Genomic DNA, 27,663 nt, shown 5'->3' on the forward strand with positions numbered 1-27,663 from the left:
GGTCTCGCGGGGCGGCAGGGTGGCCTGCGGTGGCGGCGCTCCGGCGATCCTCGGTCTGCGCGCTGCGGGGCGGCTGCGGTGCTCCCGTCTCGGGAGGTGGCGCGCGACCGGTCTCGGGCCGGATCCGCCCGGATCTGGCTTTGGGGGCCGGCCGGTGGCGCCTGGCTCCGGTGGTGCGTGCCCGGCGGCTCCGGCGCTTGGAGCCCGCCGGGCGACGCGGGTAGGGCAGCGGCCGGGCGTGGCTGCTGCTCCGGCCGTGGGCGGCGGCATGGGTAGGTATCGGTGGCCTACCGGTGTCGTGGCGGCCTCACGGTGACTCGTTGGATCTGTCCGCGGCAACGGCCGGCTTCTCCGGCGTCGGTTTGTCTGCGTTCGGGCCGTCTCGTCCTTCACCCCATCTCCTCGTCGCCCAGGCGCTCCTCCCATCAAAGGGCTAGTCCTTTCCCAGCTGCGATCCACCGCTCGTCTCGCGCCCCATGCCGCAGGACAGAGCTCATCTCGCGCACATTGCAGCAGGACCGAGCTCATCTCGCGCACGATGCAGCAGGACCGAGCTCTTCTCGCGCACGATGCAGCAGGACCGAGCTCGTCTCTCGCACGATGCTGTAGGACCAAGCTCATCTCGCGCTTGGGGTAGCAGGATGGGTCGGTGGATGCCGGTTCTGGCCGACCTATTGGGTCTCAACGCTGGGGGTTGCCCAGGGGCGTGAAAGGTGGGACCCTTCCGCTCGTCTCTTTCGTTGGGGTGCGGCGGGTCACGAGTGAGGTGGTGTCGAGGTCTTGGATGCTGGGGCGGCGGCCCTGGTGGTGGTGGTGGCGCGGTGCTGTTGGACAAAGCTCGCGCCTTGGTGCTGCCCGCTCATCATGGCCGTGTGGGCGGCATGGTTGCCGGGGTGTGGCGTTCGGTGGCGGTGAATGTTGGCCGAGGTGAAAACCTTCTCTATCTTCGGACGGACCGGCGGAGGCGAAGATCGTTCCCTTCTTGAAGGCGTCGTCGCGGCTCTCATTGCCCGTCATGCGGCTCCAGGGAAAACTTTGATCCTTGGATCGGGCGGTGACGGCGCTCCGGCGTCGTTTCCTTCCTGAAGGCGCCACCTTGGAGCGCATGGTTCGTCATATGTAGCTTCATATCTTCGGGGCGGTGGTGCTAGGAGTAGTGTTGCTGCGCTCAGCGCCTTTGTATCCCGTCCTGGGTGTGTGCGTGTGTTGCGCTGGCGTAGCGTGTGGTTGTATTGGATGCTTGTGGGTTGATGTTTTATATATAAAGCGGGGCGAAAGTCTTTTTCAGTAACAGCATCCATGTCTAAAGAAATAAATGACATTTGAACCACACATCAGCCGGGTGAGAAGGGAATTTGTGCTCAATCGTAATCTTGTTCCTAATTGACCATAAGGCCCACAGAAGCGCCCCTACGCTTCGCCACAGAATTCTAGCGCTTGCGCGGCGGTGCGCGCGTAGAATATGGATGAGCTCGGTGCCCGAAGCAGGGTTCCAATTTTGCCTGAAGGCTCTCTCACAGCACTCCAAGCAAAGCGGGCTAAGTGGCAACGGAACAAGACGTGGTTTGCATCTTCGTCCAACCCAGAAACGGTGCAAAGCAGCAAAGCCCATTCCTTTGGCCACATCCCATTATCTGATGTTACCACTTTATTACCGAAGGCCTGCCAAAGGAAAAAAAAATACTTTCAGAGGGAGCGCCGCTTCCATAGCCCCTAGCTATTTCCAGGGAATTCCCTGGCGATAATCTAGCATATAAGGATTTAACCGAGAATTCCCCCGAGGCCGGCAGGTGCCAGGAGACCTCGTCGTTGGCCTGTGAGAATTCCTCCCACATGTTGCTTTAGGTTGTTCCCCAAAAATTGAAGTACTAAATTTGACCAAACAAAGAATCACTTGGCATCCTGATCTGGTGTGGTTGTTACTCCAGCCGTCCTGCACCGGAGGCCAGTTTCGGTTGACGTCTTTCCGGCCAAAGAATTCCCAATCATATTTGAGATGGTTGTTGGCCGTGTCACATTCGAAGCCACATAGACAATCCGACAGAAAAGACGTGCAAAAGAACACGAGAGAGGACTTTTGCCACATTCGCTAAGCAGGTCTGTTATGACGCTCTATTGCCCTATCGCCTTCATCGTTTCACGCCCATGACAGCAACGGCGAGGAACTACAGTGTGTTTGACAAGGTTGCATCGCCTCCGTCCCTCCCAGGTGGTCTGGGTGATCGGGATAGAGTCAGATGTCGCTGTGGAAGCCGGCGTGCTTTGGGGCGAGCACAGTCCGTCTCGGGGTGTATTGTTCTCTTTTTGCAGCTCCCCTCATCGATTGTATTTCAAACCCTCTCTTTTTAACACAAAGACACGCACAGCTTATCCTACTAAAATGCTGAATTATTTCATCCTTATCCTACGAACATTTTTTTCTAACAATTCAATTTCCGCTTGGACAAATTGTCGGTAAAACGTAGTTTCATCACGTGTAGGCTGTAGAATAAGATGGTTAGCTAGCTAGCCTGTGTTAGTTAGGTTCAAGCTAGGGAGAATTGGTGAGACGCCAACTTTCTATAGCCGCCAGTGCTATATAATTACTCCCTCTGTCTCAAAATATAAGAATGTTTTTAATACTACACTAGTATCAAAAACATTCTTATATTATGGGACGGAGGGAGTATTAATTAAGCATGCTACCTGCCGCATGCTTACGTTTATATCGTTAGTGACATATATAGGGCCAATTATATATCTGGGTACGTACGTACTGAGAGCTGCATTTGAACAGCCAGAAGTGTCGGCAAGGTTTCCCAACGCTTGCACCTTTTTGCCACGGTCGCATGGGATGTGGGTTGGCGGCGGCGGTTCCCCAATTCCAATCCAACATCTGAGACTATTTGTAGTCTAATAAAACGGAGCTACACGTGTTCCATCAAGCAGCAAATTAATGAAGTTTGACCAGTTTGAAATACATTCCTCGTCCAAAATCATATTTTATTTATTTCTTGAAATTTGCTGGTGTACTTGACCATATATGAGTATTTTTTTTACACCCATCAATATAGTATTGAACGAATAAAACTGTTCTTATTTTACACAGTGTCGCGTTACGTGACCCATGATATTTCAACATAAATCGTGACATTTAATCGCATTTGATCATGTTAATTAGGAATACAATAGTTTCCTTCTCCTCGAGCGCTCTCTTATGGAGGAATATACCATCAATACGTACTTTATATTGATCACGTTATGCAGTTTCCAGTTCTGGTGTTTCCTGTTTTCTAACTTACTCCCAAATATGAGTGTGAGTGACCTATTACCGTTGATAGGTGTCCTATTACCTCTTTCATGGAGGACCTATTACCTCATTCAGTCTAGACCTTTGGATTAGAAACAAATGGATGGCCAATAATAGTTGGGACCATTTCAAATTTGTTCTCTATAAAACATATAGACATGACCGGAGAATACACTTTTTGGAGAAAACCTTTCATCTATTCCTCACCTCTCAAGATACTGCAACAAACAGTTACTTAGTATAAGACGTAGTGTGTCTATAAAAAATACTAAACAAGACCCGACCGTCCGGCTGAATTGACCGAGTCTTCACTTAGAAACTCAGGCCGATTATAATAATCATGATGTTGGCTATAGCAATAATTGAGCTGCCAAATGATGAAGTTCATGTGTATTATGAATTAATTAGCGCCCACAGGACATCTGTTAATTGCTTGTTGAGATGTCGCCTAGCGACCCACTTGATAGTTGTTAAGAGTAAGATGGCTATAAGTTTGTCTACATAAAAGGATGGTGGCTCTGTTTGGCATGTCTGGTGGTGGCGGCGGCGGCGGCCCTTCAATTCGAATTCAACATCTGAGACTATATATAATCTAATAAACGGAGCCCCACGTGTTCCACCAGGTAGCTAATGGTTAATCAAGTGGCCGTTCAATAGTTAATCCACTTGCGCACATGAGATTGGAGGACCGAGTTGCTTCTCCGTCGTAACCTTTTTCTTGAGGGAACGTTCGCTGTAGTACCTTGATTGCCTGGCTGGCTAGGTGATATATCGGTCGAACTGGTCGTGTCAACAAGTTCCGGCTCTCTCTCATCCCTCACCACCTACCTCTCTCTCTATATATGCCGGAAGTCGGAAGGGACGAGCGAAGATAGAGCAGACAGACAGGCAGAGTGAGGGAGATGAGGTTGCTCATGATCCTCCATGGCGCGGCACTCTTGTTGCTTCTTGCGGCGGTTGCGCATGCTCAACAAACAACAAGGACCGACCCAGCTGACGGTGAGCATGCTAGAATCCAAACGTTTGCTCTTTTACTTGACTTTTCCTCCTCCAAATGCAAAAGTGGGAATCAGAAACCATCTCGCGGTTTCTTTTCCCTGTAGTCTAGATGCTCCCTCTCGGCCCTGAGATGTCCGGTTTCACTCGCGGTTTCTTTTCCCGTAGTCTAGATGCTCCCTCTCGGCCATGAGATCGCCATCGGACGGCTGAGCGGCGACGAGGATGGCTTTCTTAACCGTTATTTTCTGTTTGTCTCATAGCGGCGGCGCTGCACGCGGTGTTCGCCAAACTCGGCCAAAAGGCGGGGCCGCAATGGAACATCAGCGGTGATCCATGCACTGGCGCTGCCATAGACAACACCAACATCGACAACAACGACATCTTCAGGGCCGCCATCAAGTGCGAAGTCTGCACAGGCGGCAACACCTCTGTCTGCCGCATCACCAGGCTGTAAGTGCTCTTCTTAGGCCCCACCAATGCTCAGCATGTTTGATGGAATGCCAGATCTAGCGACGGCTTCGTTACTTGGATCAATGCGAGCGATTGGTAGATCGATAGGGCGTTAGCTAATGGGATGCTTGCAATGCAGGAAAATATACGCCCTGGACGCGGTGGGCCCCATACCAGAAGAGTTGCGGAACCTCACAGCCCTGATCGATCTGTATGAACTCTCAACTTGCACACCTGAAATGAAATGGTCCTAACTTATAGTCTATTGTCCTAACTTGAAACCGACATTCTGTATATAATTCCAATTGCACACCAAATTTACTCGTCTATCTGATTCAATGTTGTTTTAGGGATTTAGGGCAAAATTACTTGACAGGGCCTTTACCATCTTTCATCGGGGAGTTGACTGATATGAAATACATGTGAGATTCACAACTCAAATCATGATTGCAAGTTTGCAGCAATGAATACATTTGTTTCCCCGCAATTAATCTCACAGTTGCTCTCTTCAACATATCAGGACTTTTGGTATCAATGCATTATCTGGACCTGTACCAAAGGAGCTCGGGAACCTTAAGAATCTTATAAAATTGTAAGAAATATTTGTTATAACTATATGATTGTATTTTATCATACAAGTTTAGATTTACTTTTGGTTTGAAGGGTAGCTATGCTGATAGCCTTCATGACTTATAGAATATAAAGTTCGCATGCCTAACTAAAACTTTTGGTGCATTCATAGGGGCTTGGCGGAAACAATTTTAGTGGCTCGCTTCCTTCGGAACTGGGAAACTTGGCAAAACTTGAGGAACTGTACGTATTTACTGAATTCTGGGAACTCCATATTTCTTCTGCCAAGCCAGTTGTCTTTTTACTTGGATTAGTCAGCCCCTTATCCGATGTGTATTTTTTCTCTATTTCTCAATTACAGGTACATTGACAGTTCTGGCCTTAGTGGTCCACTGCCATCATCACTTTCCCAGCTTACGAAAATGAAAAAATTGTATGCCTATAGTTGCCGTGTTGTTGATATATTATAATGCTCCACACCATTCAATCTTATGTAGTTCTCCTCTCTTTTTTCAGATGGGCATCAGATAATGATTTTACTGGGCAAATACCAGATTATATTGGTAGCTGGAGCAGTTTAACAGATCTGTAAGATCACTTATGTTCTAAATCATAGTAATGCTGTAAAAATGAAAATACTGCATGCTGTTTACATAATTTCAAAGTATATTTATTAGCAGGGAGGTTTGAAAGAATATTAGTTCAATTTGATATAGTTATCTACAAGCTGAGCTTTAGTTTGTGCTAAACATAAATCATTGGAAGTGGATGATTCATTTTAAATAACAATGGTTTTAGTTACGTGAGGCTTTCATGAACATGCTGAATCTCCTTGTGGCCTCTTAAGAAAATTCCATTTAAGGTGTAAGATGTTAGATTAGTACTCCATCCGTCCGAAAATACTTGTTGAAGGAATGAATGTATCTAGACGCTATTTAGTTCTACATACACCCATTTTCATCCATTTCTCCAACAAGTATTTCCGGACGGAGGGAGTACTTGATAAGCAACCGCACTATCCATTAGATGGTTGCGAGTTTCAGATAAGGTGATAGTATCAGTCAACATTGATTTCACTTTCCTTTTCTTCCAAGGAATAGAGATATCTATTCTTTCACTACTTTTGCTGCATTCGTTAGGAAATGCTACTTTAAATGACTAACTAGATCTATGGAACTGTAGGAGGTTTCAGGGTAATTCTTTTCAAGGTCCAATTCCAGCTACTCTTTCCAATCTTGGCCAATTGGCAAGCTTGTAAGTGCCCATTGCCGGCGATAAGAGCTAAATGTCATTCTTAAATGTGAAGGTTGCAGCAATGAAAATTAATTAATCTACTTCTGTGGTGCAGACGAATTGGTGATATATTAAATGGGAGCTCTTCTTCACTTGCATTCATCTCTAATCTGACATCTTTGAACACCCTGTATGTCATTCAGTTAATAGCTCAATTACAGTTGAAAGATCCAAGTTTAATCCTAAAACATGTAATTTTTTTTTTGCAGGGTTTTGCGGAACTGTAGGATATCTGATAAGCTTGTATCAATAGACTTCTCGAAATTCGCAAGTTTAAATTTACTGTAAGCATGTTATTCCGACGATAAACTATAGCCAAGTGCATTTCTTGCAAAACACTGCATTACTATGGATGATACACTGGCTGATGACATCTTCTCCTTCTGGTTTTTTTATTATTATTATAGGGATTTGAGTTTCAATAATATCACAGGCCAAGTACCACAAACCTTGTTGAATCTGAACTCACTCGCCTTCTTGTATGGACTCTCTTGACTTGCAAAGTGTATTTGTACAAAAGGAAGACTGTCATCATTTTGCTAATCTATATAAATTTTGTTGTCACTAGATTTCTTGGGAATAATAGCCTTTCAGGAAGCCTTCCAAGCTCAGTAGGATCATTGCTTAAAACTTTGTATGTAATATGGTTCAATTTATTTACACTATAAAAGCAAGGCAGTGCTTATGTAATTTCTAATGGTGCTTTCGTTCTATTATTTTGTAGAGATTTTTCTTACAACCAGCTCTCAGGAAGCATTCCTTCATGGGCTAAAAATTCACAATTGTAAGTTCCAAATTCTGAAATTCCTATTACTGGATGAACCAAATCCAGCCTAAGAAAGGACAGGTTTTATCTAAAATAGGCTCCTGGGCTGACTTATTAGGCTTATATGTACACATCAAATAAGCTAGATTCCTATATAACTCTGAAAGGCTGTTTTGATGCATATATCTTAAGTATTTATAAATAAATTTAGATGCCTACGGCTCCTATTGTTTATCGAGTGACATATTAGGCTTACAGCCTAGCACACAAAATCGAGGAAATTATTTAAGAGTAACTCAACTTTTTTTATTTAAGTTATCAAAAAGAAGTCATAAAGATGCTATGAAGTATGAACAATGGATTCTAATTTTTGCCTGTTGATCATCCTACTTAGGAATCTGGTGGCAAACAATTTTGTGGCCGATAGTTCCAGCAACAGGTTCGTCCATATTTCAATATCTCCTCAAGATCATCATGTATGACTATGCTGTTCTCTCTCCTCGTAATTTGGGTTTAAAATGTCACTTTGTTACATTTGCAGTGTCTTACCTGCGGGGTGGGGGTGCCTTCAGCGCAATACACCATGTTTTCTTGATTCTCCGAAGTGTGAGACTTCTGCATTTTGAAATTTTAAGAATGTGCCCAATCTAGGAGACTATACACCTGCAACTTCAGTTTTACTAAACTAATACCAATATTAAATATTTTAACCTGCTTGCAGCTTCTTCCTTTGCTGTGGACTCTGGAAAATCCATAGTAGGCCCAGATAATTCTGTGTATGAACCTGATCGTGCCAGTCTTGGAGCTGCATCACTATATGTTACAGGAGCACCAACATGGGGTGTTAGCAACGTTGGAAAGTTCATGGAGGCAAATAATGGAAGTTATATAATCCACAGTCCGGGCCAGTTTCTCAATACACTTGAACCAGAACTGTTCCAGAATGCAAGGATGTCGCCGTCATCCTTAAGATACTATGGTATTGGACTAGAAAATGGAAACTATACAGTCACACTTCTGTTTGCAGAGTTTGACTTCCCAGACACCCAGTCTTGGAAGAGCAGAGGTAGAAGGGTTTTTGATATATATGTCCAGGTAGGTTGCCGCTATTAAGTGACAAATTAAACAGTACCCATAGCTAGTTACTCCCTCCGTAAACTAATATAAGAGCGTTTAGATCAATAAAGTAGTGATCTAAACGCTCTTGTATTACTTTACGGAGGGAGTAGCTTATAAGCCAGCTATAAATTTATTCTTCTTATTTGTATAGGGTGAACGTAAGGAGCAGAACTTTGACATAAGGAAGGCCGCAGGCGGGAAATCTTTCACAGCTGTTAGGAAGCAGTATACTGTTCCTGTCACGAAGAACTTTCTAGATATTCATCTCTTCTGGGCTGGCAAGGGCACTTGCTGCATTCCTACTCAAGGCTACTACGGGCCTGCGATCTCAGCTTTGAGTGCAACACCAAGTACATCCCTTGACTTGAAATAATAGTTTTTTGCCGACTATAATATATTTTCCAGATTAACTTGGCAGAAACACATATTAAAGTTATGCTGAATGCAATATTATGTGTCTTGAAATAAAAGCAACCGAAAATACTAAAGCATCAATGTGAAAAGAAAAAGTAGCTTCACATTGCATGCACAAAATGACACAAGTAAGATGAAACTGTAGATGTCATCAAGATTCGCTCTAATTCCAAAAATTCAATATGTTTTAATCTCAAATGGCACGTCCGATATAATATCCGTTTTCACCACTAAATCTGCCATGACGAGATTTTTGGAACTAGATCCTATGTTGATACGCTCTGTCAACTTTATTTGGTTAAAAGTTATCAACCTGCAGAACTTGAGTTACCAGGCAAAACATAGGTAGTTATCAGCTTAAAAAGTACATACATGTCATTTGAGATATTTTGGCGACTATTTCCAAGCTCATATGTTTTTACCTAGTAATGTGCGAGTTACAGTACTATTCACATGTTGTTACCAGCTCTAAACTAGGTTAGATGTACTGTCGACCTTTTTTTAGAACTTAGAAGTTACCACACTACAACATGTGGGTTACGGGGCTAGTTATAACTCATAAGTAGTTATTACTTTCAAAAGTATGTCATTTGAGATGTTTAGAATTCTGTCAAAAGTATGTCATTCTAGTAGTGATAGTCTAACATTTAAGACGTAATACACCAAACAGTTTACATATAATCATATCTTTCTAACAAGTGAACTATCTTTCAGATTTCACCCCTACAGTGCGTAATGCTGCGGTAAAGAAGAAAGGTAGTAAAGCAGGTGTGATTGATGGAGCTATAGTTGGTGTGGTAGTTTTAGGATTGTTAGCATTTGTTGGAATCTTTGTTTGGAGGCAGAAAAGGAGAAAACTATCATTGGAGCAAGAAGGTATGGGATGCACTAGGACCATATTTTTTTCTACCTGGGCAAAGGAGAAGTCAAAAATAAACTCATTATCTTTTGTGATGTCTTGCAGAGCTGTACAGTATTGTGGGAAGACCTAATGTCCTCAGCTATGGGGAGCTGAGGTCAGCTACTGAAAATTTCAGTTCTAATAACCTCCTTGGTCAGGGAGGATATGGATCGGTTTTTAAGGTCGGTTCATCCCATACAGTCTTAAATATCAGAAGGAGGACATCTTTATACGTTTTTTTTTGTATTTTTAGCTTCTCCACATACATGTTGATAAAATTCCTAAAATGAAGGGAAAGTGTATCTGGAGCAAATGATGTTTGGCAGTGTGGTACCTGAAACTTCTTCCATTGTTGAAAAATATTTCCTTTTTGCAGGGAAAGTTAACTGATGGTAGGTTTGTGGCAGTGAAGCAGCTGTCGGAAACATCTCATCAGGGGAAAAAGGAATTCGCGACGGAAATAGAAACGATATCTCGGGTTCAACACCGTAATCTCGTCAAATTGTATGGTTGCTGCCTCGAGGGCAATAAACCATTGCTGGTTTATGAGTACCTGGAGAATGGAAGCCTGGACCGTGCTCTATTTGGTACAAATTATGTTGATTGACGCAGCTAAAAATCTGCAACTTCATGGTTAGTATAGACAACTAAAAATTTAAACCCACATTTGCAGGAAAAGGGAAGTCAAACCTAGACTGGTCAACGCGTTTTGAGATATGCTTAGGAATTGCAAGAGGTCTGGCCTATCTTCATGAAGAATCTAGCATCCGTGTTGTGCACAGGGACATAAAAGCCAGCAATGTCTTGCTTGATGCAAATCTCAATCCTAAGATCTCAGATTTCGGACTCGCAAAACTTTATGATGACCAGGAGACACATGTGAGCACGAAAGTTGCTGGTACATTGTAAGTGCATTTCTATCTTGCTAACCCTTTATGTTTATGTAGTATTTTCGTTTGTATGCTAATGGCGTTTATCGACGCCTTTGTCAAGTGGTTATCTTGCACCAGAGTATGCCATGAGAGGCCATGTGACAGAGAAGGTTGATGTGTTTGCATTTGGCGTCGTGGTATTGGAGACTTTTGAGAAAAAGGGTTTCCCCCCGCTTTATAGATAAAGCATCACCGAACAACCGAATCTTGCCGATACACTACTGAGGAGCTGCGCCAAAACAAGGTTTATATTTTCGAATGGGTAAGCTCACGGAGGAACTCTAGGCCCTATTATTTTTTATGTGCTATCGGTAAAACCCATAGTGAAAATACCTACTAAATATTGGAAATATAGAGCTCACATGTCTCCGCAGAATTTTAAATCAAACCCTCTCAACACACAGTTTGGGCATATGTGAATGCGTGCATCCTGTGCACAGTGCTTCATTTTAGCTTACCATCTCGATGCTTCCAGGTCTGGGAACTGTACGAGGACGGCCAACCTCTGGACATGCTAGACCCCAGGCTGGAGGACTTCGACCGTGAGGAGGTACTTCGGGTCATCAAGGTGGCGCTCGTGTGCACCCAGGGCTCGCCCCACCAGCGGCCGCCCATGTCGAGGGTGGTGGCGATGCTGGCGGGCGACGTCGAGGCGCCCGACTGGGTGCCGAAGCCCAGCTACATCACGGAATGGCAGATCAAGGGTGGCGGCGACACCAGCTACATGAGCTCCGAGGTCAACGGGCAGTCAAGCTCGGTGCCGGCGCCGTTCCTAGGCTCTGTCATCGACCAAGGCCGTTGAAATGATCCATATGGTCGATCGATCGGTCGGTCCACAGCTACTTCTTGTGGTACAGATTCATTGAGAATGCATGCAGTTTGGTGCCTCTATAGTCAGAATTTTTGCTCAAGAGGTTTCATACTTGCATTGTTTAGTAGGTTGGAGTAGGAGATAAAGTTGTATCTCTTTGGACGAGCATAAGATTTTTGCAATAATTTTGGCTTTTGACCTCGAGATTTCAAGTAGACGGAATAATGTGGGCTGTCCAATATCCATGTCATGCCAACACTTGTCCCAATTGGTTCACCACAGCACATGTCAATCAAAAGGTCCTCCTTCCCCGTCTTTCAAAGAAGAAAGAACTCGTGCAAGACGGACACGCGCGCACACGAAAAATTCAGCTTGGGAACTTGTTGGGTTCTTCCCCTCTTGCTTGCAACGGCCAGCGTCTGCATGCCATGTCGGCATGTGGACGTGGGTCTTGGTTGTGGCGGCGGCTTCCTCGGTCCTCCGCATCAGCCACTCAATTCCAATCCAAAATCCGAGACGCTAACTAATCAGCTGGCTAGTTGATCAAGTGGCCATTCAATAGTTGATCCACTTGGGCCAAGTTGCTTCCCCACCGTAACCTTTGCACGGTGTCGTCTACACCTGGCTGGCTACATGATGTACTGTATCCATTTCATTCGTCGTGTGAAAAACGCCCCCACCTTTCAGATGTCCCTTTTTGATCTTATATATTGTTCCGGCTTGTTCACGCCTCACCACCTCTCTCTCTCTCTCTCTCTCTCTCTCTCTCTCTCTCTCTCTCTCTCTCTCTCTCTCTCTCTCTCGGAAGACAAAGGGGCCGAGCTAAGCTAGAACAGACTGACAAGCAGAGCTACGCTACGGAGATGAGGCAGCTCCTCCTTGGCTGCTGCTTCTTGCGGCGGTTGCCCGTGCTCGAGCTCAACACACTACCACCAATCCGGCTGACGGTGACCATGCTCGACTTCGTCCTCTTGAATCTCAAGTCTTAGTTATCCCACACTGTTCGTTCCTGGATCATTACCTGCCGAAGTCATGAATGACCCAGTGATTCGCCTCTATTTTTCTCCGCTCGGTAAACAACTGCTCTATGTCACTGCAACAAAAACACCGTTTATAGTCGCTTTTTCTGGGACACTATTTGTATTCGTCTTTAAGCCCATGAACACTTTTTTTTTAGAACGAAGGCTCAAGCAAGAGCCTGGCTTTGAATTAACAAAGCCATCAACCGGCCAGGATTACAACTCCAAATTACATCACTCTCCAACTAAAAAAAAGAAGACAAACATCAAAGATACAAGGGCGCCAGGGAGCTGCTCACAATGCACATACAGCAAGCTAGGTAGAAGATTGGCGAAGAGCATATAGCTTGGAGATGCCATTAACCTCTTGCACGCCGAAAGCCAAGGCGAAAGCGATATCCTGGTCAGGAGAGTGCACCAACGACGATGCAAGGCACGCCGTTGCCACAACAAACTGGGCTTGAAGAAGACACATCCGTTCAGATCCATCGTCAAAGAAGGCCCCTGCCTCCTCGCCTGGCTCGAAGGCGCCGCACCGTTGAACGATGGGCATGCTCACCCTAGAGCCTGGAAGGATGGCATCGAAGAAGCCACTTGGGCGGAACCAGGCATTCCCGACATGCCGGCGACGACTCACCTAGAGCAGAGCAACACCATATGCCATAGATCTGACATGAAAGAGGGCGAGCAGTCAGAATGCACTATTGGGCAGCAGCAAGGCCAAGATCAGATTGGGAGCAACGGCTCGGTCGACGAGCTGAAGTGCAGCCACCGTAGGAGGGGAACCCTATCCCCTCCCGTCCTGGAGATCCATGGGCACCGGAGGAGTACACTGCAGCCCGGCGCAGAGCACCACAACAACTTGACCCAGCACCCAGGGAGACACCGCCACCGCTGGATGCACGCTGCCGCCGCCGACACACTCCACCTACACCACAGCGAAGCCCACAACCCATCCTTGTTCCCAAAACAGCGCCTTCATGAAGGTTATGGCGCCAGGGGCGTCGCCGCTGCCCAACAAAGTTGAGGATTTCTCCCGGGAAACAAAGGGGAAGGGGATGGGGGCAAGACCTGAACGGCGCCTCCTGGAAGGTGCACGGCACCCGCAGGCGTCGCCGTCGTCGCCGCCGGCATGGCGGCTGGGGTTTCCCCCGGTCTTGCATCCTTGACACCCGCTCCCGCCCGAAGAAGAACCGGGGCCCCACGAAGAGGCAGGTCGGATCTGGGTGGGGGAGAGGCTCGCTGAAGAAGAAGGGCAGTGGGGACGGCCAGATCTGACGCAGCCGGAGCTGACGCCGTCGTGCGCGCTGGCCCGCATTCTTTGGGGATCTCGCCGTCCACACGGCCAAGAACAGCCAACCCGCGCCCGCGCCACCGGAAGCCGAAGCCGGCGACGCCACACCAGCCGGGGCCGCCGCCCCAGATCCAGAGGCCCCCCGCGGGTGAGGCGAGGCGGCGAGGGCCCCACCGCCACCTTCATCGACGGCGCGCCATGAGCACGGCCACAGCGGCCTCGGGCGGCGGCGAGGGGAGGGCGAGCAGGGGAGGGAGGCGGCGGGGTTACGGTTTCGCCCCTCGGGTCGCCCGAGCGGGGCGACACGAGGGAGGGGAGGATGTGGGGAGTTAGACTAGCCACTTGGATATGATCATCCAGCCCATGAACACTAGAGACCTAAAGACGCTTTTTAAGATGTTTATGGAGTGCCACAAACTTTTTATTTTAGTTAGTCTCTAAGAAAATAAATATGAAATTTTAATTAAATTAGAGTGTGAAACTCTATTCTTGTCTTAGGATTAAGAAAACTTTGAATAATCATAAATTTTTAACTCAGATAACAACTAAAATTAGCTATACTAAAATTTGAATACATGACCTGAGTAATTGGATCAAAGAATGAATCAAGAGTCAGTTTTCTATTTTGATCAACAAATGAATCGCCGGCGTTCCCATCCTAGCATACGACACTGTCAATTGCAATTCTCCCATCACGCTGCTTGCAGCTCGCTTCACTGACATGACACAACGACCTGCCCGCAGCACCCCATCATCGCACTCGCACCCCCCGGCTCGCGCCCTGTCGCCGCGCTTGTTGTGCCAGGCGGTGTGGTCGCAACGCCGAATAGACGCCCCGTTCGTGAGCTCAAAGCTCACAACATTGCCGCCCCTTGGCTCGCTCGCAACATCAGTGCAATCCTACCTTAGGAATGTGCGTCAGGCGTGCGGGCTTCTCGCAGTAGCCTATGGGCAAGATGCAGCAATAAGTGGTGGCAACGCCATGGGTTCTTCCACGCAGCAGCCTCCCGCTCAGGTCTTGGGATAGAGAGTCCCCTAGGTTAGCTTGTAGATCAGTTGGAGTTACAGTTTCATGAGCTTTCTCATCCCGACGTGTCAATGACCTATATCCTGCTGGCCTTTCCGAACGGTGAGTTTTTTCTTATTCTGTCTATTTTTTCTAATCTATGACAAACTTTTTCATTCTCCACCGCACTCTGCAAATAGACATTGCACCGGCCAACAATAGCTCAATGATGGCATTCTTATTGTTGTGAGTTGCAATCCGCCCCTTGGACTTATACCACTGCATGAGCTTTATGTATTTTTTTTATTAAACTAGGAGGATATCACATTAACTCCGCCTATGTTGTCTCAACATAGCCGGTCCCAAGCCCGGGTAAAGGAGGAGGGTTGTGATAGGCTTGGCGAGCCAACGTAAAAACTCAGCCACTCTTATGGAGATGAAACCCAAAAGATTTTCGTTGGGGCGTAACCCTCTCAGCGACGCGCCACATCGGAACCCGGGTGTGGTGGAAAATGGGCAAGGGCCGGGCCGTCACCCCCCAAGTGGCGCGCCGTATCTTGATCCGGATACGGTGGCAAGTGAGCGAGGATCGGGTCGTCGCATCCTTAGTGGCGCGCTACATCGGCGCCCGGATGTAGTGGAAAATGAGCAAGGGTCTTCGCATTTGACTCGACGAGTGCGAAGGGTAAGGAAGCTAGCCGAGCCTAGGAGGATTCGCTTAGGTAGCTGGAACGTAGGGTCTCTGACAGGGAAGCTTCGGGAGCTAGTTGATGCAGCAGTGAGGAGAGGTGTTGATATCCTTTGCGTCCAAGAAACCAAATGGAGAGGACAGAAGGCGAACGAGGTGGAGGATACCGGCTTCAAGCTGTGGTACACGGGGACGGCTGCAAACAGAAATGGCGTAGGCATCTTGATCAACAAGAGCCTCAAGTATGGAGTGGTAGACGTCAGGAGACATGGGGACCGGATTATCCTGGTCAAGCTGATAGTTGAGGACTTGGTTCTCAATGTTATCAGCGCATATGCCCCGCAAGTAGGCCACAATGAGAACACCAAGAGGGAGTTCTGGAAAGGCTTGGAAGACATGGTTAGGAGTGTACCGATTGGTGAGAAGCTCTTCATAGGAGGAGACCTCAATGGCCACGTGGGTACATCTAACACAGGTTTTGAAGGGGCGCATGGGGGCTTTGGCTATGGCATCAGGAATCAAGAAGGAGAAGATGTCTTAAGCTTTGCTCTAGCCTACAACATGATTGTAGCTAACACCCTCTTTAGAAAGAGAGAATCACATCTGGTGACTTTTAGTAGTGGCCAACACTCTAGCCAGATTGATTTCATCCTCTCGAGAAGAGAAGATAGGCGTGCGTGCCTAGACTGTAAGGTGATACCTGGGGAGAGTGTTGTACCCCAGCATAAGCTGGTGGTTGCTGACTTCCGCTTTCGGATTCGTGTCCAGCGGGATAAGCGTGCCAAGGTCGCTAGAACGAAGTGGTGGAAGCTCAAGGGGGAGGTAGCTCAGGTGTTCAAGGAGAGGGTATTTAAGGAGGGCCCTTGGGAGGAAGGAGGGGATGCGGACAATGTGTGGATGAAGATGGCGACTTGCATTCGTAAGGTGGCCTCGGAGGAGTTTGGAGTGTCCAGGGGAAGGAGAAGCGAAGATAAGGATACCTGGTGGTGGAATGATGATGTCCAGAAGGCGCTTAAAGAGAAGAAAGATTGCTTCAGACGCCTATACCTGGATAGGAGTGCAGACAACATAGAGAAGTACAAGATGGCGAAGAAGGCCGCAAAGTGAGCTGTTGGTGAAGCAAGGGGTCGGGCATATGAGAACCTCTACCAACGGTTAGGCACGAAGGAAGGTGAAAGGGACATCTATAAGATGGCTAAGATCCGAGAGAGGAAGACGAGGGATATTGGCCAAGTCAAATGCATCAAGGACGGAGCAAGCCAACTCTTGGTGAAGGACGAAGAGATTAAGCATAGATGGCGGGAGTACTTCGACAAGCTGTTCAATGGGGAGAATGAGAGTTCTACCATTGAACTGAATGACTCCTTTGATGAGACCAGCATGCGTTTTGTGCGGCGCATCCAGGAGTCTGAGGTGAAGGAGGCTTTAAAAAGGATGAAAGGAGGCAAGGCGATGGGCCCTGATTGTATCCCCATTGAGGTGTGGAAAGGTCTCGGGGACATAGCGATAGTATGGCTAACCAAGCTTTTCAACCTCATTTTTCGGGCAAACAAGATGCCAGAAGAATGGAGACGGAGTATATTAGTACCAATCTTCAAGAACAAGGGGGATGTTCAGAGTTGTACTAATTACCGTGGAATTAAGCTGATGAGCCATACAATGAAGCTATGGGAGAGAGTCATTGAGCACCGCTTAAGAAGAATGACAAGCGTGACCAAAAATCAGTTTGGTTTCATGCCTGGGAGGTCGACCATGGAAGCCATTTTCTTGGTACGACAACTTATGGAGAGATATAGGGAGCATAAGAAGCACTTGCATATGGTGTTCATTGACTTGGAGAAGGCCTATGATAAGATACCGCGGAATGTCATGTGGTGGGCCTTGGAGAAACACAAAGTCCCAGCAAAGTACATTACCCTCATCAAGGACATGTACAATAATGTTGTGACAAGTGTTCGAACAAGTGATGTCGACACCGATGACTTCCCGATTAAGATAGGACTGCATGAGGGGTCAGCTTTGAGCCCTTATCTTTTTGCATTGGTGATGGATAAGGTCACAAGGGGTATACAAGGAGATATCCCATGGTGTATGCTCTTTGCGGATGATGTGGTGCTAGTTGACGATAGTCGGACGGGGGTAAATAGGAAGTTAGAGTTATGGAGACAAACCTTGGAATCGAAAGGGTTTAGGCTTAGTAGAACTAAAACCGAGTACATGATGTGCGGTTTCAGTACTACTAGCTGTGAGGAGGAGGAGGTTAGCCTTGATGGCCAGGTGGTACCTCGGAAGGACACCTTTCGGTATTTGGGGTCAATGTTGCAGGAGGATGGGGGTATTGATGAAGAAGTGAACCATCGAATCAAAGCCGGATGGATGAAGTGGCGCCAAGCTTCTGGCATTCTCTGTGACAAGAGAGAGCCACAAAAGCTAAAAGGCAAGTTTTACAGGACGGCGGTTCGACCCGCAATGTTGTATGGCGCGGAGTGTTGGCCGACTAAAAGGCGACATGTTCAACAGTTAGGTGTGGCGGAGATGCGTATGTTGAGATGGATGTGTGGTCACACGAGGAAGGATCGAGTCCGGAATGATGATATACGAGATAGAGTTGGGGTAGCACCAATTGAGGAGAAGCTTGTCCAACATCGTTTGAGATGGTTTGGGCATATTCAGCGCAGGCCTCCAGAAGCTCCAGTGCATAGCGGACGGCTAAGGCGTGCGGAGAATGTCAAGAGAGGGCGGGCTCGACCGATTTTGACATGGGAGGAGTCCGTTAAGAGAGACCTGAAGGATTGGAGTATCGACAAAGAGCTAGCTATGGACAGGGGTGCGTGGAAGCTTGCTATCCATGTGCCAGAGCCATGAGTTGGTTGCGAGATTTTATGGGTTTCACCTCTAGCCTACCCCAACTTGTTTGGGACTAAAGGCTTTGTTGTTGTTGTTATTGTAGGACGATATCACATTGAGTACGTATATTATTAAATAAAGTTTGATCCTTTCTGCCAAAAAAATAAGAATACTGATTTATTCTATAAAATACCTCAAAAAATACCATAAATCCAGATGTGGTTGATTTATTGTCTTACCTTTTCACATGAGGTAAGAAGGTAAAAGTTACTCGGATCCACTACTTAATGAAATCAGCGGTTAAGATCTATTATCTACTCTTACCTCTCATGTGAAAAGAGAATGTAAAAGGGAGCATGTTAAAATTTGCCATAAATTCATATAGGACTATGTACTTATGCCATGCACTCACGCATAGCTGCCCACTACCATCACTAACTAATCCAATCCATGCACGCCCTCGGCGCGTGTGCAGCATCCCCGTAACGGCGGGCCACATGACCTGGACAAAATCCAAGATCCAGTGCACACATACACAGCTAAGTACAACAAACTCATGCATGTAACTAAGGGCATGTACAATCGTGCTATCTTATTTAAGAGAAGACAAGAGATGATCTTTTAGCACAATATGTCTCACCACGTTTTTAGGAATTGCTATTTATTGAAGATAAGCCTAAGAGATGACCCATTGTAGACTCTCCTTTGTGTCATCTCTAGATTACATACAAGACTTAAGATAAGACTATATTATCAACCATTGTACATGCCCTATATGAATTTATGGACTCTAAATAGATCTCTTGGCTCTAACTAGTCTGTCCAGCCGGCCGGCCCTCCTTCAGCCGTCCACACGCTTGCTGCATTACATGACCTTGCTGCCTCGCACAGCATCGCAGCTTCACCCCGCCGTTGCCATCTCACCGTACTCTTTGTATCGCATGGCGGCCTGGCACCTCGCTTTCTCCGCACGCCTCAACTGACGCTTCGCTGGACTAGGTACTCCCTAGAACATCTAAGTTACATGCATAACAGAAGCAAACTAATCATGCAAATACAAATATCAAGATTAGTGCTAACATTGTTTGCTAGCATAGAAATCAATTCTGACTGATTTTCTCGAAAATATGTGAGCAACTGTTTGGTCCAATAAAATTCTACTAGTCTACTACCTCTATCCCTTAATATAAGATGTTTTTGCAGTTCAAATTGAACTGCAAAAACGTATTATATTAGGGGACAGAGGTAGTATATGGTAAAACTCAAAAGTAGTACAAGTGTTATTTGTTACCCTCATAGACCTAAGAGCAAGTGTACCATGACTTTCCAGAATTTTGATTACAAAAACAGGGCAGTGCGGAGTTGTATAGGGAGATGTATATGAACCGGTTCATATAAAAATGTAGAACATCTTTCTAACGGGATGGGAAAGCGAGATGTAGAAAACTACTCCCTCCGTCCCATAATGTAAGACTTTTCTAGCACTAGTGTAGTGTCAAAAACGTCTTACATTATGGGACGGAGGGAATACAGTATAAATATACTGATGCTTACATCTGAATTACATAAGGGAGTGTAGAAGTAGTTACATCTTCTCTGTTTGAAATGCAAACTGAATCAGTTTCAAGTTAGGATAATAAGCAGTGGGAAATTATTATTGTTAAATTAAATTTCGGATGTCATAGCCGTAATTTGTTCAATGGACGGCGTTCGGGAACTGGACATGGACACTACATTTGGCTCAACCTACATGCAATTGATTAGTAATCAAGGTAGTTTCATGGGGTTGCATGCGAGATTGGATGGGTTGGGTAACCGATCATGTCAGTTGTGTTTGGGTTACTTGCCTCTTGAGTTCGGACATCCACGGCGGGCGAGGAACTCTAACTGTGTAGAGGATGACGAAGCATTGCGTTACTTCGCCGCTATAGCACCTCCATTGGGTGACCTCATCAAGGACGACTGCAACTTGATCTGCTCAAAATCTATATCAATACAAATGTATTCTGGGCTTGATTAACCTTAAAGAGACGCTAAAGTGCAGGCTGCAGCACACATACATGGAAGTTGAGAAAATTTTAAGATTGGGAAATTAGGTATTCATGATTGGTGAATCGGCTATGTGTTGGAGGATGGAAAGCATGCACCATGGTGAGGCGTGCTTGGAGTAGCAGTGATGAAGAGGTTTCAGGAATGGCCGGTGTGCGAGAGGAAGCCGGAGAGGAGGCAAAGGAGGTACGCGTGCAAGGGAGAGAGACAATGTCCGCCAATGAAACCTCTAATTGGCATGTTGTGAAAAAACTACAACTGCAGTCCAGATACTCCTCCAATAGAGCCTAATGTATGTGCCCTAGTAGAGTGAATTGCAAAAAAGCCACCACATTTTAAGTTCAGCTCCGAAATTGCCACCATATTTCTTGCCCACCCCAAATATCTAACGGTTTTCTTACTAATTTTCTCAGTAAACACTAATGACCAATTTGAACCGTCTTAATCTGATTTCTAACATGTCGGGTCCATGGTAAGCGTTGTCGTGGCACAAACCTTTGGATTAAAACGGTTCACGGTAAGTGCTACCAGAGAGCGGATTAAAACGGTTCAAAATGGCCATTAGTGTTTATTGAGAAAATTAGTAAGAAAAGGGTAAATTTTTGGGTCAAGGAAGAAATGTGGTGGCAATTCCGAAACTGGACTTAAAATGTGGTACTTTGACCAAATTTATATTAAAAGGTATTAACATTCACAATGCCAAATCAATATTGTAAGATTCATTATAAAATGTAGTTTTATAGTATATATATTTGATATTGTAGATGTTGATATGTTTAATTATAAATTTGGCACAAATCTAATGCGAAGAGTAAAAAAGACCAGAGGGAGAATGATCAAGATATATATAATACGGTATTAAATTGACATGTCGGCAGGTGTCTCTTTCTTTCTTTTCATCCATAAAACCTACTGACATAACTGAAATTTGAATTGTCCCTCCCCTTGAATGCAACAATGTGATTTCTAGCACATGAATTAGGACCGTGGCCCGAAGTCTGGGAGGTGTTCATTAATCAAGCAATCTTAAAGTACTTAAGACACTGGTTCAACCTTCGATACCATTAAAGAATAATTCAATATTAATCTGATCTCCTCAGAGACGATCGTACTGATCACACCATTTCAGTACGATGAATATTGTTTTTATGAGTAAGTGAATGTATCTGTTCACTTTTTTATACTGTAGCATTAGATCCCCGTCCAAACTGTCAAGGAGTGCTTAGGAGAAAATTATTGGTATATGTGTCTTGGTTCTTCTGTAGGATTCACTTACCTGAACCATGTCGAACATTATTGTAGAGTACAAGACACATTAGTTGGTCACATTATGACGCTCTTAACGGACAGAGTCTCAGTCTCCCGCTGCTCTGTTCTGCTCTGCTCGTGGAAACACTTCCTACCACAAGTGTTGAGCAAGAAGCCTGTGTATGTATCCTTGAAGGTCTGGACTGAAGTCTCAGCTCAGGTGGCCAAGAGAAGTATATAATATAACGTCAGTATTCTCTGTGTTATTGACTAATTGTTGTCATTACCTGCGTATTTTTTTCATGCTAGTCTTCTTTGTCTTTTGCTTTCGGAAATTCACCATCCTCCCTTTTCTTTCCTTCTTTTTCTTGCTGAATCATGCATGTATGAGTTTCCTGCAATCAACAGCAAAGGAAAGGAGGTCCAGAAAACAAGGGATGAAGCTGGACAGCTGTGTTTCCTGTACTAGTACTCATTTTTGGGCCCAGTTGAGGCCATCAAAGTCAGCTGGTCTTCATGTAAATTCATTTTGTACAGCCAACCACTGCCTGTACACAATTAAGAAACAAAGTCAGACTCAGCCAGCAGACAGACGGTGCCTTCATTGGTCGAGACTCTCTTAAGAAAAACAAATCAACTGTTACAAAGAGTCGCTGGCTATCTCACTAGCTTAATGCGTTCGATGGTGATAGTTGAGCTGCCAAATGATTAAAATTCATGTGTATACAACAGATATATTTGTCAAATCAAGATGCTTAATGAGATTCCAAATGGATATGTATAACAACTTGCCATGTTGAGATGAGATTACATCCAGCTACCCAACTGCTAGTTTTTGTTAAATTTCAGCTCGAGCTAGCTTGCAGATACCAACTAATTCAATTGCTTTCCAAGTAGCTAGCAAATGTGCATGGCACAACTTTGATCAGAAGAACACCGGACTAACAACCATATATATATATATGTCTTTTGTGCTTGATACTACATCAGCACATGCGTAGAAAGTCTTTTGAATCTGCACAACACAGAATGGGGACTGCCTGAAAACAGATGCTTATATGTCCAACAAATACTAGCAAAATATGGAAACAAATATGAATAACCAACTCAATCACTCAGAAGATCATCGTTTTTCTAGTGAGACACCCGACTGGTTAGCATGCACTTGACAATTAGACTCAGAATACTTCACAGATACAAATTTTAGCGCCCCACCCTCCTCCCAATAATGAGGAGATAGCTTAGCTTGTGCTGACAGATACCCATTCCCTTTTCCTTCTTATGCTCCTTTGATTAACAGATCATGTACGCTGTCATTACATCATGAATTTTCTTTATGCACCCAACCATTAGATTGAGATCTGTTTAGTAACCAGCAAAGCAAATGAAGGCCAGGAAACAAGGACAACTACAGAAGGGCGATGAGCCATCCAACCAGTGTAGAGAGGGCACGCTGCACAAGCTCTTGGTAACAATTCATAGACATGTCCAAAGAATACTAAAATATGGAAATACATGTGTATAACCAACTCACATCTGAAATACACACGATTTGCTCATGGTCGAGCCAAGCTCACTTGGATCCAGTTCTTCATGAACTCGGATGCAGATTTACATGCAGTTCCTCCCATTTGTTTCTTTTTGTTCATTCCCAAAAAAAAGTCAAATTTATACAAAGAATCACATGACATCATGTATGTGGTGTGTGGCTATCATTATACAGGGCTTGATATCGCCACTTCGGTAATTCCCACAGAAGAAGACTCTGTAGGGCAACATCCGGATGATGAGGACATATTTGCACCCTTCCTACTTCCTAGTACTGCTGGTTTCCTAAACCACCAGGAAGCCAAGCGTTTCCACCAACTTCCGTTTTCTCTACGGAAGAACACTGACGCTAATGCGTAGAATGCGATGTAGGCTAACACAGGGATGACAAGGAATATGACATTTTTGGATGCTCCCCATTTCCTAGTACTGCCTGCTGCGTAGGCCACTAGGAGACCAACCATGTCCAGCAAAATGGCTATATGCATTAGCCAGAGTGGCGGTTTGCGTTTCTGGAATAATGTCGTCCATGGAAGGAGCAGGACAATAACAACGACTGAGGCCATGAAGGAAGTGGAGTTGCTGTAGAAGAAAACATCGTACCGATGCTTGTTGATGTCGTGGAGGACGGGGTAGCCAGCAAAGTGTTCGTTGTTGTTGTCTTGCCACAGACCTCCTGGTGGTTTTAGGCCAACCTGGTATGTCATACTTGCACCCAGGATTCCTAGCAACATCAAGTATTCAACGGTTTCTTTCTCTCTGTTGCTGCTGTTGGTACTGCTGCTGGTTGAGTTATCGCTGCTGATGCTGCAGGTGGTGGTGGTGGTGATGGTGATGGTGGTTGTGGTAGTGGTGGCGGTGGCGGCACTAGTGCTAATGATGGTTCTAGTACTGGTGTTGCTGATGATTTTCATGCCACCATTGCTATGAACTGCTTCATCTTGCCTATGTCTACGAGCTCGGGATTTGATGATGAACCAGAAAATGGCTACTAGGGAGGCTATAAAGACTAGGACCATGCCAACCAAGGTTAATACATAGATGGATGTTTTGAGTTGTCGAGAGCTTCCAGAAGCGTAGGCACCCATGAGGCCAAACATACCCACCAACATGCATACGTAGAGCGCATAACAACGTATACCTGGCCTGTATAGCTTCGGATTGACGAGAAGAAGAATGAGGGTTATAGACGCCATGAAGCTTGTCGCATTGCAGTAGAAGAATGCATTGTAACGGCGAGGGTAATTGTCATGCAGGATTGGGAAACCTGCACGGCGACCAAGCTCTCGGTCATCCACTAACCAGAAGCCACCAGGTGGGGTGAGGCCAGCTTGGTAGGTGAGGGTAGCAGCCAAGATAGCAACCAGCAGCAGCACCTTGCGCTTGTCATCCAGATCCTTTACTGCATGATCACCCGCTGGCTCAGGTGCATGGTCTCTTATGGTGATATGCACTATCACGTAGACGAGGACGAGCCCTGCCAGGGCGACGATATAGATGGATGTGTTTACATCCCTAGTGCTCCCAGCACCATAGGCAGTAACGAGGCCGAATAGGTCCAGCACCAGGGTTGCTTCCAGTGTGTGCCGGTTGAGCAGAAACTTGCTCTGGAGCATCATGATGACGACCAAGGATGTGACGAAAGCTGCCGAGTTGCTATAGAAGAACACTCTATACCGAGTAGGATGTGTCATTTGGAGGACTGGGTGGCTGATCTTGTGCCCATCCCGGTTATCTAGCCAAAGGCCTCCGGGTGGATCTAGTCCTGCTTGATATGTGATGGTCACCACAAGAGTAGCAAGGAGCATAACAAGATAGCGGGTGTTCTGTTGGTGTAGTTCATTCGTGCCTCGGCAGGTGCCTGCAAATTAATTTTCAACTGATCAATCAGATATGCAACGAACTACTAAATAAATCAATAATTGTGTATATGCAACCAACTACTAAATAAATCAATAATTTTCAACTGATCAATCAGATATGCAACCAACTACTAATATGTATCTACATACATGAAAATCATCTTATGCACTGATAATTAATATATACGTAGCGTGCAATATAGCTATTCTACGCTTCATTGAGACAAGAAAAGCCTAGAGTAAAAAATCGTTATCGATCAGTAAAATAAATTGTGATCAATATACGCTTCATGATGTAGTAAAGTATGTTGATAAATTGTTCAACACGATGTAGTTTTTCACTATGGATGTAGAATAACCATTTGATACACTAGTTTGGATATATAGATATGGCCATACCTGAAGGAATGCCAACCAGCTTCCTGAAACGTGCTGAAACATCATGAAGCTTGTCCGTGAGTAGTTTCCAACCTTTTTTGTAGTAAGTAACAAACCCCAGCAGTAGGCATACGCCGGCAGGGACCGCAAGGACAAGACCGGTATTGTCAGACTCCCTGCAGCCCCCAGCAGCATAGGCCCCCATAAGGCCCAACAGAGCAACAGCGATCAACACGTAGGGCGCCGCCAATCCTACCTTGAACCATCCTACAGTGAACATGAAGTTCTTGCTCAGCTTCTCCTTGAGCAGCTTCCTCTCCAAGAGCAGCACGATGATGAGCAGGGACACAGCGAACGAAGTGGTGTTGCAAAACGAAGAAAGAACGGTACCGGCCACGGGCTTGTAACACCGGGTCGCTCAAACGGTGCCCGTCTTGGGTGCTGGTCCAGAACCCACCAGGTGGGCTCAGCCCGGCGACATATGTGATGGTGACTGCGAAGGTTGCCAGTAACATTAACACATTGATCTGCTCCTTCTCGGCTCGTTTCCTGGCGGGATCTGTGAGTACAATCAACGCGTGCATCTTCATCTTGGCTCGCTTTATTTTGAGCAACATCTTGAGTCGCTTCATGGCTTTGGAAGTGGAGTTGGAGTGGACCTTATCATCATCACCACTGGAGTCAGGGACCCGAGCATCCCCATTGCTGGTGACGTTGGACTCAGGGATCCCACCGTTCCCATTGGCGGTGGGGTTAGAGTCAGGGACCACACCATCTCCATTGGTGGTGGTACTGACCTTGGCCGTGCACCAGACGTAGAGGAAAACAAAGATGATGATCAACACCAAAGAGGAGAAGATTACCACCGCATAGATGGTTGTGAATGCGTCCCGGCAGCTCCCAGCACCGTAGGCCCCCATGAGGCCGAGTAGGTCGAGCATCATCACCATCCGCAGCGCCACTGTCCAGTAATGCTTCTTCTTCAGCAGGACGATGACGATGAGGGAGACCACGAGCGACGCGGCGAGCGCAGTGGCGTTGCAGTAGTAGAAGGAAAGGTACCGACGGTAATGGGTATCCCGTAGGATCGGATCGCCGGCCATGCGCCCTTCCGGGTTGTCCTGCTCCCAGGACCCACCCGGCAGGTTCAGCCCGGCGACGTACGTCACCGTCGCCACCAAAGTCGACAGAAGCAAGATCTGCTCCTTGAACTCGTACAGTTTCGAGTCGTCGCCTTCATCTTCATGACCAGTGCGCTTGCGGCCATGGCCATACTGCTGCTCTAAATCCTCAGTGGCCATGGAAGGCATCTGCCTAATTTGCTATCAACTGGATGGGTTCTGGCTGAATTTATATATCATCCTACGGCCAAAGCCAATGCATATTGCCAAGTCAAGAGTCAATGCACGGTGGCTTAGCTGTCCTGATGTGAACTTTGGGATCATTTCCCCATATTTTGTGTGACTAGACAAGACTAGCACTCAATGGTCAATTTTATATCTTCCATCTTGTCCAATTTGTTATCCCTTTGTGTGACCGGACAAGACTCGGCAACTTCCTATCTTCTTCGCCTAATACATAATTGAACACTCCCAACTTGCATTAGAATTTAGAAATGTACAGCCGCATTCATATGCATACTATTGGCGCACTAGAATCAATCATGCACGAACCACTGTGTCTTATGCGAGGTCATAGTTCAGACTGCCAACTCAGTCAAATGTTAGATGGGTAGAAAAGTTGTTCATGATACTAGATCAGTACATGGGAATTATGTTTGGATTACGACCATGGTGGATCTTCTTAGATAAAATTATAGATACAATACTTACAAAGACACATCCGTTGTTATTTGTAGATATGATCATGAAGGCCTAACCAGTGAATTCGTCGTCTATTGGCGATGATACTGCTACAACTACCTCGTTCTCGGACTTGGAGGTAATAGCTGTGGAGGAGGATTGTGCTCGATCGATTGATCAACTACCAATCATTGCACAGCTGATGGGGTGTGTTGGGATCAGTGTTGGGTAGTTGGAACAGAGAGCCCTCCCACATGTAAACTTGGAATCAATTGGATTGTATATTGATAGATAGGTATAGCTTGCATATGTAATCAGAGAGTGGCATGGTGATTTTATATCGCTATGGCTTCATGGAGAGAGATCTGAGATCTGAGC

The 27,663-nt window shown here is 45.9% G+C and overlaps 1 protein-coding gene and 1 pseudogene across 1 annotated transcript; one reads left to right on the forward strand and one right to left on the reverse strand.

The window, feature by feature from the left end:
* Positions 1 to 6,222: 6,222 nt before the first annotated feature.
* Positions 6,223 to 11,678, forward strand: LOC119284241 (probable LRR receptor-like serine/threonine-protein kinase At1g56140). The gene is made up of 18 exons (XM_037563443.1): positions 6,223 to 6,356; positions 6,491 to 6,562; positions 6,657 to 6,731; positions 6,811 to 6,885; positions 7,009 to 7,080; positions 7,170 to 7,235; positions 7,326 to 7,385; positions 7,762 to 7,806; positions 7,909 to 7,973; positions 8,089 to 8,462; positions 8,638 to 8,836; positions 9,615 to 9,776; positions 9,865 to 9,983; positions 10,178 to 10,388; positions 10,475 to 10,706; positions 10,795 to 10,914; positions 10,953 to 10,995; positions 11,209 to 11,678. Exons 1-18 carry the CDS (start codon positions 6,223 to 6,225, stop codon positions 11,533 to 11,535), a joined length of 2,451 nt encoding a protein of 816 aa, XP_037419340.1. The 3' UTR covers positions 11,536 to 11,678.
* Positions 11,679 to 23,325: 11,647 nt separating this feature from the next.
* On the reverse strand, positions 23,326 to 26,793 carry LOC119289881 (annotated as a pseudogene).
* Between the last annotated feature and the right edge of the window lie 870 nt (positions 26,794 to 27,663).

The sequence above is a fragment of the Triticum dicoccoides genome, chromosome 4A, assembly GCF_002162155.2.
Source record: "Triticum dicoccoides isolate Atlit2015 ecotype Zavitan chromosome 4A, WEW_v2.0, whole genome shotgun sequence".
Taxonomy (NCBI): Eukaryota; Viridiplantae; Streptophyta; class Magnoliopsida; order Poales; family Poaceae; genus Triticum; species Triticum dicoccoides.